The sequence below is a fragment of the Danio rerio genome, chromosome 5, assembly GCF_049306965.1.
Source record: "Danio rerio strain Tuebingen ecotype United States chromosome 5, GRCz12tu, whole genome shotgun sequence".
Lineage (NCBI taxonomy): Eukaryota > Metazoa > Chordata > Actinopteri > Cypriniformes > Danionidae > Danio > Danio rerio.
Window position 1 is genome coordinate 15,111,432 of NC_133180.1, and position 14,589 is coordinate 15,126,020.

Consider the following 14,589-nt stretch of genomic DNA (forward strand, 5'->3'; position numbering starts at 1 on the left):
AAATGAAACAAGATTATAATAAAGCTTTTGTTTTAGTAACATTTTAATATTAGTAAATTTATATTCAATACTGTTCACGTTTCAAACTGTGACCTAAAATTAAGAGAAATTGTCAAATTTTTCCATGATCTGGCTGCTGATAACTAATGATAATAATGATAGTTAAAGGGTTTGCACTTTATTTATTTTTTACAGTATTTACCTAAGAACAAACTGGTTTATACAAGTTAAATATATGGGTTAAGGTGAGGTTCTGGGGTCGTACATGGTTGTTTACCGGTTTATGCAATGAGTGTACGCATAGTTAGGACAGAACTGTAAAATACAGAGCTACTGAATTATGAACTATAGTCTAGAAAAAAATCCAATCAAATAAAACATGAAAAGAACTCTAGATATAAAACTACTTTAGTCATCGCCTCACGACACAACAGTATAAAATACGGACATTTTCAAATCTATAGTTGCATCACAGAGAACACTGTTATAGTGCAAAATACAAAAAAAAAAAAAAATCTCATACAAAAAAGCCTATTTAAATGTTATATATATATATATAATCTGCATATGGCACAATGCAATTAAATGCTTAAACTTAAAACACAGAATGCTCTTAAATGCCAAAATTTGAGTTACAGTAGTTACGAAAACATTTACTATACATTTTTTTTATTGAAAGAAAAATTATTTGAGACTTTAATTTTTCTCCATGAACCTCTTTCCCCTTCAATAAATAAATAAAACAATAATTTATATATAAAATCAAATAAGTTAATTAAATTATTAATAAACTAAATAAATTTTTATTTAGTCATTTATTTATTTAATGGCTTTATTTAGTTTTGATAGTACAGTGATGACATTAATGTTTGAGTTTGATTGCATTATCCTTTTAAGCATAGACCTTTAATTTCCGTTTTAGTTTGGGGGGAGTGTTACGCCTTTTTCAAAGAATTAGATCATTTGTATTCCTTACTGTATAAAAACGTTTAGTAGATCCTTTATGAGAGTATTTAATTTTCTACAATCTTAAAAACAGCATCATATCACTAAACCAGAGTGAAACTAAAGGTGGTTTACTTGATTTCCAATCAAGCAATATTTTTCTGCGAGCCTAAGACATGTGCAGACATAAGTGTCTTGATAATTATTGGACATGACTGTACCTTGTACTCCAAAAACAGCTATTTTAAAACTAGGCCTACTGTCTTTATTATATGCCTCGAACAGAGTTTTGTTTATGGTTGTCCATTCTGCGTGGAATTTATCTAGATTAATATTTTTTATTGACATTAAAGTGTTATATACATTAGAAATGACTCCCTTCAAATGTAAGAGAATGTCATGTAATACTGCTTTACCATACATTTCTATTCATTTTCAAGACTTCACAATCTGCATTAGGGAGTGAAAATGTAAACAAATTACATGTGTCAAAGTTACAGTGCAGATTAGGCATGGGATGATAAATGTTTTCAAGGTATACAGCGGTTTGGAAAAGTCAAGGTTAAAAAAAATAAATAAATAAAAAATAAATTCTGTAATACTGTTCCTAAAATACGAGTAAGATTTTGTATTTACATTTTTTTTTTTTTTGTTTTATTAAGACAACAGTATCTCCAGCAGAAAAAAAATGTCCAAAGATGGCGTTTTAAATGGTAAAGAAATCTGTGCTTTTGAAACTAATAAAGACAGAAGTCAATTCATATTTTGAATCATTTAGCCTGACGTGTTTAATGTTACAAACTATTAGAAATCTTTATATATATATATATATATATATATATATATATATATATATATATATATATATATATATATATATATATATATATATATATATTGTTTTCAAAGAGGAAAAAAAAAGTTTTTGTTTTTACAGACATTAAAAAAAAAAAATAAATTTAGAGCAGTAAGAACAATACCTATATTTTTATCCAAGGTTATCATACTGTCAGCATTTTAAACCAGCCCATGCCTAGTGCAGACGTTCTAATTAAGTAGTGTATAAACTAATAAGAATGTTTATTAAATAATCTTGAGTTGGCTAAATGTAAAAAACGACACATGCTCTTACCATATCCTAACTTTAAATTGATAGAGCATGACTTAATAAAGTAGGAGAAATGGCTTCTTAGTAATGAATCCCCAAGAAACACAGTAACAAGTGAAATGGCTCAACATAATTTATTTTTGTTTCATGTTAAAATGTACAGAGTTCTTTGAAAGTACTTGCTAAGAAAAAGAAAAGAAACAAATAAATGGAAATACATACAAGGACAAAACAGAGAGGAGTGGAAGGTGGGCGCTTCCGACCATCACCGAGCGCCCCAGCTTGGCTCTCTCTCTCTCTCTTTCTCCGGGCTACCAGGCTCTCTCTTAGCTTACAACTCACCATGTACAATTACAAAGTATACGAAAAGGTAAGCAATATAAACAGACAGAAATATACTGAGCTCATTTTTACATGCCTCATAGATGTAAGGAAGTTGTCCTATACACACACAATAACCAAGAAAAGAAAAAAAAACAACCAAAAAAAAAAATAATAGAAAATAACGCTAAGTGACCTTTAGATATCTGTTTTTTCCTTTTGTTTTTAAAATAGCATTAATATACTACACAAAGATAGAAAACTCTAGAGATGAGATGGAATGGAAAGGTTAAAGGCATCTTAAATTCACTAAAAGTGAGTTGTCATTTTTTTTAGTTTTGAATTTCTTAATAATATTACCCCAAGAGTCGAGCTAAAAAATATGCATTGTTTTTTTTTTCCTGAAACAGAAGTGAAAAAAATGACAGTACCAATATCCATGTCAGAATTCTTCTTTTATATTTTAGAAAAAACATTTTTCTCTACAATAAGTCTTCTAAAGTCAAAAAGAGTCAGCTTGTGTCATAAAAGAAAGCTGCCCAGTCTGATAAAATTCAGAAAAACAAAAGCGCACAAATAATATATGAAACGTCAGGTCTCCGAGAAAGATTCCTCAAATCGACAACGAATACTGGAACATTAAGAAATTCTCTGCCCGTTGTCCTAAAACAGTAACCGTCTCAGGACGTCATGCACTTTAACCTTTATCCTGGGTATGAGAGTGTTCATTTGTCCATGTGTGCATTGCAGACATGAATCAACATATTTGTACAGCTCCCTCTTGTGGCTAACAGCTAACATCACAAGCGCATGATCAGCTGGAGTACGAGCAGCGCTTCTTACTGGTGCTACAGTAAGGACTACTTCAGGAGACATCGGCAACTTCTCTTTGCGATGCTAAGTCTGCTCCTGCATGGTTAAACCCTTTTTACCCACACACGTTATTTGGACGCTGCACTGTGTAGTATGAAATTAAAGACCTTCCCATCTAGGATAGCTGCGCCCTCTGGGGACATCTGTGGAGTGTATGTGAACGTGTTGGATTTTGCCAGGCTGTGCTGTGAACCAGGTAGTACCAGAATATTTACATTAACTATTGTTGGGTCCGGTCTATGGATGCGTGGTGTTTATTATGAGATGCTTGTTTGAGCTCTTAACACTGGATATACATGGTTCCATACTGGGAAGACACAGATTTACAGAAAAATCGGACACGGTGCGTCCCGACAAGTGCCTCCAGGTGAGCTCTCAAGTGGCTATGTAGCTGTGTGTGAGTGAATGAGTGTATGAATGAGCGAGCGTGAATCACTTTGTCCAGTACAGCCACACACATAAAGCATGAGAAGGTCAGACTGAAACGAGCATTTCAACAGTCATTGGAAAAAAAAGAACATATTAAAAATAAAGAAAATAATAATAATAATATAATAAAAAAGAAAAAAAAAGTCCATCTACAATTATTTTGTCTCTTTTTAGGTAAGGCTTCCTATGTCAATTGAACGATTGTGTGCATGATTCAATGTATGTTCATTAACGACGTAAATTTATTTCTCTCTCAGTTTGAAAAGTTAGGTCCACTTCCCCTGTAACTGCTTTGATGCTTCGCTCCTGTCTCACGAATGGAGTGGAGGACATTTTGGTGGACCAACCCTTGTTGGTACAACCATGACAGACAGGGTCTGTGGGTGGGAGCATGACACTTGCCGTAATAAAGGTCCACTAGATCATCTCCCTGATCAGGCTATCATCAACTCCCCAGCTCTGTCAGCATTGGGGAAATGAACCTAAAAGGAACAGAGCTTTGACGACAACATATTTAGAAAGGAAAAGAATTTGTCGCAGTCTCTATGTCCTCTTCCTCCACCAAGCTCACTTGTTGCCTTTTTGCCCAGACGTTGGAGGGTGGATACAAATGGATTAAGTACAGAGATGCAGAGTCCGGTGGGGTACGTCTCTCAGCTCTCTGCTCATTCTCTGGTGCTCATCTGCTCATGTAAGGCGACTGTTTGGGGACGCCAGCGTAGCTGTGGTGCGAGGGGCCCGTGTACATCATGTTGCCATGGTGATTGGGCTGCATAGGCTGCTGAGGGTAAGCCTGCCCTCCCATCATTCCCATTTGCATTTGCATGGGGTATTGGGCTGGCTGGTTCATATAGGGCGGGTTACTGTGGTACCCACTGTTCATCATTGGCTGTGACATGCGATAGCCAGCGGACATGGCAGCATTGAGTGGATTCATGTTCACTGAGTTGTAGGCGGCAGGTGTGGGCATGAGGTTGGTCATCATGCCACGCTGAACTAGAGTCCGTGGGGAGCCCTGCATGGTCACAGCGCCAGAACTGCGACTGTACAATTGCTGCTGGTGAGGGGAGCCCGCAGGTATTTGAGAGGCTTTGGACCGGATTGCAATGTGGCCTTTGACGGTGGCCATTTGGCCTTGCAACCGTTGTGGATGGGGAGTGGGAGGTAGTCCGATGTTAGCGCCCGTCATGTTGCACTGAATTAAGGGAGACCCAAGGTTCATAGACCCAGAACCCAAATTGGGAGGTGGAGTCATTGTGGGCTGAGCCTGGCCCAAAGGTGGGTGTGGAGAAGAAGCAAGCTGCGCTAACCCTGGGTTAGACAGTGAAACACTTGTCGCATATGAGGTGACTGCAGCTGAATGCGAATAAGACATTCCATGGGGGTCCATGATAGTGTTTGTTAGCTGCTGGAGTTTGGCTAAACTGTAACCACCAGCACCGAAGTCCTGGCCCATTCGATCATACAAACTCCGACCTCCTCCACCGCTGCCTGCACTTTCAGGAATCTCCATAATCATGGGCATGGAAGCAAAGCCGTTTCCCATGCTGCACTGTGAGAGGGCTTGCTGTTGAGGTGGAGGGGGTGGTGGAGCAGAGGGTGGAGGCTGTGGTTGAGGGTTTTGTTGTTGTTGAGGGGGTTGCGAGACCTTTTTTTGTTGCTGCTGGTTGGCACTTGGTGGCCTTTCTATGACGCAGCCTTGTGGAGACTTTATACCGCAAGTTGGAGTGCTGGCAGAAGTAGGAGGAGGTGGGGGTGGAGGTTGCGGGACACCACCAGTACTGTTAGAACCCGGTCCATTGGTTGTGCCAGGACCTGTTTGCTGGATAAGGCTACAACTTCCCATGGAGATTTGAGAGCCAACACCTGTGCTCGAGGATGTCAACCCAGGAGTTGAGACAAAGGAGCAGCTGTTGCCTTGTGAAGATGACGATGATGGTGTAGCTGAGCTAGAAGATGATGAAGATGATGTAGAGGAAGCAGCCACCGCTGCTGCGGTGGCAGCTGACATACCACCTCCATTACTTCCATTCCCTCCTCCATTTCCTCCACCACCCATAGTTGAGTCATAGCTGCTTGGATTGTCATAGTTTTCGGTGGTGCTCTCAATGCTGCCTAGGTCGCTGAAGCCGCTGTCTACAACTTGCTGTGAATGATCAGAAACTGATGGTACGTCCATCATAGGGGAGGTCTCCATGTTTTGCAAAGAAGGAGCTGACAGAGAGCTGGGATGCTCTGGGGTTATTTGGGTATAGCCTCCTCCTGTTCCCCCTCCAGTTCCTGTGGGACCCGACACCCCTGGCCCAGGCTCCATAGGACCTGGAGTCAGTGCAGGACTGTTGACTGAACGGACAGACTGGTTCGGTAATGTGGGCATTGGTGGGTTGGGCATGGGACTATGCTGGGAGGCTCCACACTCTTCCACTAAGGCTAGAGTTTCCTCCTCACCTTCACCTGTATGACTGTAACTTTGGAGGGTTCGACAGGCAGCCAGAGTCTCCTCACAGTCCTGGTAGGCTTCATGGGACTCTGCATCCTCCTCCTGGGCCTCACCTTGTGTGAGTGACTGGACAGCTTGCACAGTTTCCAGATCCAGCTCACTACTGTGGTGATGTGTATGTTGCTGGTGGCTCAGGTCATCTTTAAAGTCTGGATGCTGGTGTGAGTGCTCAGCCCCCATCATGAGAACAGTTTTGTCCTCAACGTGTAAAGGCTGCATGTCCATTGGTTCGGAAGGGTCTGCAATTGCAGTTACTGTCTCGACAGCTGCCGCAGCTGCTGCAGATTCCTCTTGCTCTCTGCGCCTGCGTTCATCAGTATCAGCAGAGTTATTCTTCACCTCCTGCACTGCCTCTGCATCATCTTCATCTTCGTCACCGTCTTCTTGTTTGCTGACATAGTCTCGAGCCACATTAGTCTGCATGTCTAAAAAACTCTCACTGCTCTGGGGTTCTTCTTTTACAGGTGGAGTGTGAGCAGGTGATGGTGGTTCCTCATCTTCCTCATCCTCCTGCTCCTCCGCATCATCTTCAGAGTCTTGGCCTTTTCGCCTTTTACTGCTACTGCTGCTGTCACTTTTTTCTTCAAGACGGCCATCCCCTTCATCATCAGCATCATGGTCATCACTACGCCGACTCCCAGAGCCTGGTGTTGTAGCTGTTTTCCGACTGACCCTGTTATTACAATCTTCATCATCTCGCTCCTCATCTTCCTCTGCATCTGCCATGTTTGTGTTAGCTCTTGGCTGAGGGACTCTGGAGCTGGAAGACTGTGACATGGTTCGAGAAGGTGGACGGCTAAGCTTTTCCTCGGTCCATCTGTCTTCCTCCTCATCTTCCTCTTCTGGCTCAGACAAAGGGGGAGGTTTGGGAACAGTGGAAGGGAGGTTGGCATTTTTTGGTGGCCGACCTCGTTTTTTGGGCCTGGATGACTCTCTAAAACCCTGAAGAAAATCATCATCATCATCTTCTGAGTCTTTCTGCTTCTCAGGGCTGATTTCAGATATCAAGGCTCTAGCTGTCCTTTTACAAGCTTTTTCCTCCTGTGCTAAATTATCTGTTTGTGCCTGTTGTTGTTGTTGTTGTTGTTGTTGTTGTTGTTGTTGTTGCGAAGTCAACTGGCTTTGTTCAAACTCCTGTTGAACCTCTTCCTCTTGGGCTCGCTGCAGGTAATAGCTACGAGGTTTCCTGCCAGGTTTCATTTTGATTTTTGAAGGAGGAGGGTCCTCAGAGGATGGAACTGCTAGATCGGTGTCATCTGTCTGACCAGCTCCACTACCAGGCTTCCTGCCTGGCCGTTTCTTCCAGTGGAGTGGCTTGCGACTCTTGCCCTTAGGCCAACCTTTCTTCTTCTTTACTGGAACCTCAGGCATCTCAGACGTTTCCTCTGTTCTTTGTGTGGCATCGGAAGTTTCAGGTCTTCTCAGGACAGCAATTGGCTTCAGCACAGGAGTGGGATCTGAAAAAAAAGACACAATGACATAGATTAAAAGTCATACACTCAAAAAAAAAAAAAATATATATATATATATATATAAATGCATGCACAAAATGTGTGTACACTAACCATCTTCCTCTGATTCAGACAGATTGCTTCTGCTGATGCTTTTAAGGGCAGGTCCCATGTGTTTTCGGGCTGCTGTATAGCATCGTAAAGGGGTACCAAAAGGAGTTTCCTCTTCTAGTCTTGGCATGGGTCTTTCAGAATCTGAATCCACAAATGGCTCATCCAAAACCTCAGTCGTCTCTGAGATGGTCTCTGTAACTACACTGCTGTGGGGATGGCTGCGCTGACGCACACGCCGCTTCCGCAAGGACTTCTGAGACTACAAGAGAAAAGCAAAGAAAATTGTTGAATTATCCACAGCATATCCGGATTTCCAGGACTCTCTAGTCTTTTGATATGATGCTTCATTGATTTTACATGACACAATTTTACAGTTTTACTATTATGAAGGACAACACAACAGAACAACACACATAAAGGTATAATACACATACCTTGCTTTTTAGTCCTAATGTGGGTTTTGTGAGGATAGGTGGTGAACGAGGTCTTGACTCTTCCTCCTCATCTTCCTCATCTTCACTGCTCTCACTCATATAGGCTGGAGAAACTGGCAAGGGTTCACTCAGCCTTGTGTTGTTGGGCAACAATGGCAAATCATCTCCAGGTTCCTCACCGAGTCTGCGTTTTGGGCCACGCTTTTTCCGTGGAGGCCGGCCTCTGTTGCGTTGGGGTGGAACTGTAAGGTGCCTGGAGGGTTCCATGGGACAGGCTGATGTAGAGTCAGGCTCATTTTCTAAGGCTGAGTGTAAAGATGGTGATGCAGTCACTTTATTGATGCCAGTCCTTTCATCCTCTTCTTCCTCTTCCTCCTCTTCATCATCATCCTCCACCTCATCATCATCGTCATCATCATCATCTTCATCTCCTGTGATCTTTAATTTTCGAGGCCGAGCTGGAACTGTACGAGGGGCGTCCTTTACCTTTCCCCACAACCAGTTTTTGGGAGGACGCCCTGGTCCCCTCCGCTCTCCATTAGCTGCAAGAAAATTAGAGTGGCGTTCAGGACTGAGAACATTGTTGCAAACGGAAGAGGATGGTGGAGAGCTTTGGTTTTTTGGGAATGCTGGGAAGCTCTGTTTTTCTTCCTCATTTTCCCGTTCTCCTTTCATATGCCAAGAGAGCGGAGAGCTCTTGTGGCTGGGTTTGATCTATACAAGAGACAAAGCAGAACAAAAATTAAGCTTCAGCATGTAAACGTAAACATTATAAATACTGCATAATCAACTGAAATAAAAGTTAAGATACCTCTTTACGTTCCTCCTCTCCCTCCTCCTCCTCATCCTCATCCCCTTCTCCTTCAGATACTACTGTGTTGGTGACGATAACAGGTGTCCAGCGCAAACAGTCTGGGTCGACTTCAAGGAGCCGAGGTTTGGCTTTCAGTCGAGCCATGTGATTGGCTACCAGCTTTTCTCTGCGCATAATAATTACCCTACAACAGGAAAATAAAAATCAGAATCAGGAAACCATTACATGCTGCTAAAATGTATGAAATGTACACAAAAATGTAAAGTTTCGTGTTGGTGGGTTTTCTTAATGTTTTGGAAAGTCATAATGTTCACTACATTTATTTGATTTGAAATGTAGCAATGCTATAATTTTACACAATTTTGCTTTAATGTAAAATTACTTCTCCATTTAACAATATAATTTTATATTTATTCCTGTGATGGCAAAGCTGATTTTTTCCCCAAAAGTTTTCAACTCTCCTGTCTTCAGTATTACATGAACCTTAAGGAAAAATTCCAATAAGCTGATTTATGTCGAGTTCAGACTGCATGATGTTACCCCAATATTGACTCACCGACAGGTTTCGAGAAATCGCTGACAAATGCTTGAAATTCCAGGGAAATCAGTGCTCGTTCACGTGAGCAATCATACAGAGTGAAGTATCAAAGACGCGATCTGAGAGAAGCACTGATGAGCGATTCTAAATATCTGGAGCTGTCGGCGATTCAAATCATGCCGTGTGAAATGAGTTTTGACTGAAAATGACACCAGCGATTACCTACAGCCAATGAGAGAGCAGCATTCACTAGTGTGGGTGTCTCACTAGGTTGGGGGAGAAGTTAAAAGCGCTCATTTTAAGTTAAATTGGACCCAAGAAATGGAGGAAAAACTAGAGGAAAGTTGGCAGAAGCACCCGTGTCTGTTTGATGTGTCATCTGAGTAATACCACAATCGGGTCAAAATTCCCTTCCCTGCAAATTCCCTTCCCTGCAAATTCCCTTCAAACCCATTTTTTACCCCCATTAAAGACTTCTTTTTTTATTATACAAGTAATAACAAAAGATATACCACGTGTTTTAGGCTGTGAGACTTAATGTTAACTTAATGTTGTTGGCGATACTTCCTATTGTAAAGTCATGCAATGTGAAAGCCCATGTCGCCGATCCATCTTGCAGTGTAAACAAAGCAGCGACAAAACGCTAGCCCAGATAGTCATACAGTCTGAAAACATCTGTGACACGATTACTTTCAAAATTATGCAGTCTGAACTCAGCATTAGTTTAAACAAAAAATCCATCATCAATACAGAAAATAGCTCCTACTTATGTTTGTAAAAATCTAATATTTTATTTTCAGTATTTTGAAAAAAAGTAAAAACAGAACAGCATTTATTTGAAATCAAAATGTTTTTTAGCATATTTTATTTACAGTTTTAATAAGTTTAGAAAATAGTACACTTTTTCTAAGCACAAAACTTAGCATAATCATCTACTTAGTAAATTAGGGTTACGTATGGAACGTACAGAAAGAGCCTCCTCCATTCACCCTCTTTACTTTGTAGTTTAGTTTTACTCTTAACTTTACTCCTTTACTTTCGTGGATAAGGAAAGGGTGGAAGCTCACTCCACTAAAGACATCTACTAGTCATTAAATATAATTTCGTTTGTTAAGCAGAAAGATGTTTCAAAACTATTTCTAAATTCTGTTCTAATTTCCAGCAAACAAATAAATGAGCAATAATAATGAAAATTGAGTTATATCCAAACACACGTCCTATTCTTATGCCTTATATGGTGATGCAGACAACTTCAAAACCAGACAGGTGGACAAATCTACACTTGTTTTTATTAAAACAAATATAAATATGCGTAATAATAAATAATAACAACATTATAAAAATGCAAGTTGTGATGAATAAACTAAAAAAGAACCATTAGTTAAAGTGACACAAATGGATTTGTAACAATGTGGTGTAAAATGTAAAAAAATAAGGGTTGTGCTGGTCTGAATATAGCAAGAAATCGCACCAAACATGTCTTGCACCTTATTTATAATATGTCCGAGTGTGTGAATGCATTTCTCACCCGTCCCCTTTCTGTTCCAGCATGTTTAGATTTAACAGGGTGGCCGTAATATCTTGAGGACAGATGCCTGTGACTTTGCTGAGTTTGCGGATGGAGAGCTGTCGATCTCTGATCTCATGTAGGCATTCCAACACCACACTACGCCAGTATGCCATGTAGGATAGCCGGCCAAGGTCTGACAGTGGCTTCTCTGGTGAGCCCGGCTGGCCTTCCCTTTTGGAAAGAAGGTAACCTGCAGAGAGAGCAACCACAGTTTATTCTCAGTTGAACAAAAACATATAAAGGAGAACAGTTCTCACACTACATAAATAGAAAAATGAATCAAATAAAAAGCACAGACTGAGAGAGACAGGGTTTCTGCAGGTTTCACCAAGTCAAACTTAAGACTTTAAGACCATGAAGAATAAAACTTCAGGCTTGCATAGGGCTAAATGCAAAGAATTGTTTAATGGCTCAGCAGAAAAAAAAAGTAATTGCCCCATCAAAAAAACTAATTCTGATAATTAGTTATTTCATTGGCATAAATTTTAGTATGTGTGAAGACATGCAGACCCTTGTTCCTCACATCCATTCTTTCAACATAACTTACTAAATGTACAACACAACAGACTATTTACAATATTAATTATGAATAGAGTTTTGCTAAATGTTTTATTAAGATGTATTGTTGGTGATTGGATGTGTGTTGGATCCATTGAGTAGCTTTACTTAAAGGAAAATTAAGACCAGTTTAAAGGGATTTAAGACAATATTTCAGTGAATTTGGGACTTTAAGGCCTAAAACAGAGTTTCTGAAATTTAAGACATTTGAAAACGTTAAGACCCATGGACACCATGGAGAGAGAAGAGTGAGAAAAAAACATGCAAAATGCTTACTGAAGTCAATGAGGAATCGCCCATAGCCCTTGCGCTGATATTGTGGAAGAATCATGATACAGGACACGTTATACTTCTGTTGACAATGCTTCTCCTGGAGATGAAAACAGCATAAAAAACATTCCACAATGAACAAAACATTCAGCAAGTTTCTATCTATGTGACAAATCAAATATTTGTCAGGTATATGATTGTTTTCTTGGGTGACATGGTGGCTCAGTGGTTAGCACTGTCGCCTCACAGCAAGAACGTCGCTGGTTCCAGTCCAGGCTGGGTCAGTTGGCATTTCTGTGTGAAGTTTGCATTTTCTCCCTGTGTTCGCATGGGTTTCCTCTTGGTGCTCCTGTTTATCCCCCCACAAGTCTAAAGAAATGTGCTATAGGTGAATTGAATAAATTAGATTGGGTGTAGTGTGTGTGTATGTATGGATGTTTCCCAATACTGGGCTGCAGCTGGAAAGGCATCCGCTGTGAGAAACATGCTGGACAAATTGGCAGTTTATTCCACCGTGGCGACCCCAGATTAGTAAAGGGACTAAGCTGAAGGAAAATAAATGAATGAGTGAATGACTGTTTTCCTTACTAAGTGCACAAACGTCGACATGTTAACAGATATTTTATTTTTTAATGATTAACAGCTATGAATATGGCTCTTAAAATTATTTAACCAATGTATAAAATGCAACTTTAAAATATAAAAAATATATATTTATTAAACAAATACACTTTAAAGAGTTTTCCAAGAGCATAATAAACAAGTTCAATTAAGCAAACACACCCATATGGACTGCTAAATAGTACCTAAAGGATTTCTGCGATGATCTATTTACCTTTGAGAAGTATCCCACGAGATGGCAGCCTTTATTGTCGTTCTGTGTGAGTACGTAGAAAAGGAAGGGCTCCACATCATAGTATAGCGTCTTATGGTCCAGGAAGAGCTTGGCAAGCAGACACAGATTCTGACAGTATATTGTGCTGACATTTCCATCCACCTGGAGAAAACAATTTTTATTTCAATTCTTATAGATTTTGGTAGTTGAAATAACTAAACATAAGATTATATTTCACTATGATTTAGATTCTATTACACCAACAATTAGATGCTATTCATTAAATGTATAACTCTATTTTAAATATTAAATCAATCATCATTCTGAAAAAAGACATGCAGCAGAGATTGGCACAGAAATTGCTGGACATGAACCCAGGGCTGTAATAAATTGCCCGGCTCCTGTTTTTCTTGTCGGCTGAATGCCAAGCGCGTTAGCTTTTAGCAGTGCTGCCACCACAGGTATCCTGCTGAGTCAGAACCAGACCTGAAACATGAGACTAAAACCAACTGGCCAAACAAGAAGGCATGCGGTAACACACCCGACAACATCAAGTGGTGTTGACTAATGTGGAGCAAACGGGCTAGGGTCACGTAGTAGCAGAATACAGTTGTCAGTCCAGGTAAAGAGTTTACAAACACATACTTTAGCTATTAACAAAGAGACAACTGCATTGTTACATGAATCCCATAGTTTTTTTTTTAACAAGAGACAAGTGCATTCTGTAACCCAGACTGAGAAATTACACATTTGTTTACTTTGATAGCTACTCACTTAAGTTACTAAGTTTATTAACTGAATGAGAAAGCTAAATTTTTGCTTAGTTTTTTGACCTGTTTAAACACTAAATATCTATAAACAACAAAATTTAAGCTCTAAATAGACTTTAATTACTCAAAATAATTATAATAAAGTAAAAAGTACCATAATATAATAAAAGTATATTATAATCAACAACTTACCAAATGCTACTAAATTCAAAGTGCATTTGCAAAGCAACAGCACCCCATTTTTTATTTTGAAAGAGCCTTAATATTTTTGATTTAATTTAATTAATTCAAATTTAAGATTTCTTAAAGCATAATAAGGTTTCTGATATTTATTTTATTTTAATAAGCGTAGTTAAAACGCAAGTCGTCATGATGGTCCTAAAGGCTGTTCTAAGAATCATTGAACGTTATTCCCGACACTAAAATTGTGTGAACCTAACCATTTATGTACATCATCTGACAGATCAGTCTCAAAAATAATACATTTATTAAATAAAATCAAACAAGCACAGAACAATTCACATTTACAAAATCGAAATTTGTAAATTCAAAACACAATTCATAAATACAAACACAATTTTGAATTGAATTTGAGTATTTTTCAATTGTCTTTTGAATCTACGAACTGGCTATGTATTTTTTAATTGTCTTGAATTTACGAATTGGATTTGTGTATTTTTTAATCGTCTTTTGAATTTACGAATTGGATTTGTGTTTTTGAATCGTCTTTTGATATAACGAATTGAATGTGTATTTTTGAATCGTCTTTTGAATTTACGAATTGGATTTGTGTTTTTGAATCGTCTTTTGATTTTACGAATTGAATTTGTGTATTTTTTAATTGTCTTTTGAAATTACGAATTGGATTTGTGTATTTTTGAATCGTCTTGAATATTTCCGAATTGGATTTGTGTATCTTTGAACCGTCTTTTGATTTTACGAATTGAATTTGTGTATTTTTGAATCGCCTTTTGAATTTACGAATTGGATTTGTGTATTTTTTAATTGTCTTTTGAATTTACGAATTGGATTTTTGTATTTTTGAATCGTCTTTTGAAT

General features: G+C 39.0%; 1 protein-coding gene across 6 annotated transcripts in view; it reads right to left on the reverse strand.

Annotated features, from left to right (window-relative positions):
- Nucleotides 1–2,172: 2,172 nt before the first annotated feature.
- kat6a (K(lysine) acetyltransferase 6A) overlaps nucleotides 2,173–14,589 on the reverse strand; it is a 52,591-nt gene continuing 40,174 nt past the window's right edge. For 5 of the 6 annotated variants that reach the window (XM_073949750.1, XM_017356029.4, XM_073949751.1 and 2 more), the window contains 7 exons: nucleotides 12,761–12,922; nucleotides 11,932–12,025; nucleotides 11,056–11,287; nucleotides 8,987–9,173; nucleotides 8,176–8,889; nucleotides 7,742–8,000; nucleotides 2,173–7,633 (listed from right to left, as the gene is read on the reverse strand). In XM_073949750.1, the coding sequence (XP_073805851.1) occupies nucleotides 4,356–7,633; nucleotides 7,742–8,000; nucleotides 8,176–8,889; nucleotides 8,987–9,173; nucleotides 11,056–11,287; nucleotides 11,932–12,025; nucleotides 12,761–12,922 (4,926 nt within the window). In that variant the 3' untranslated portion in view covers nucleotides 2,173–4,355. The remainder of the gene's footprint in view (nucleotides 7,634–7,741; nucleotides 8,001–8,175; nucleotides 8,890–8,986; nucleotides 9,174–11,055; nucleotides 11,288–11,931; nucleotides 12,026–12,760; nucleotides 12,923–14,589) is intronic. The other variant, NM_001123312.4, reaches the window with a different exon arrangement.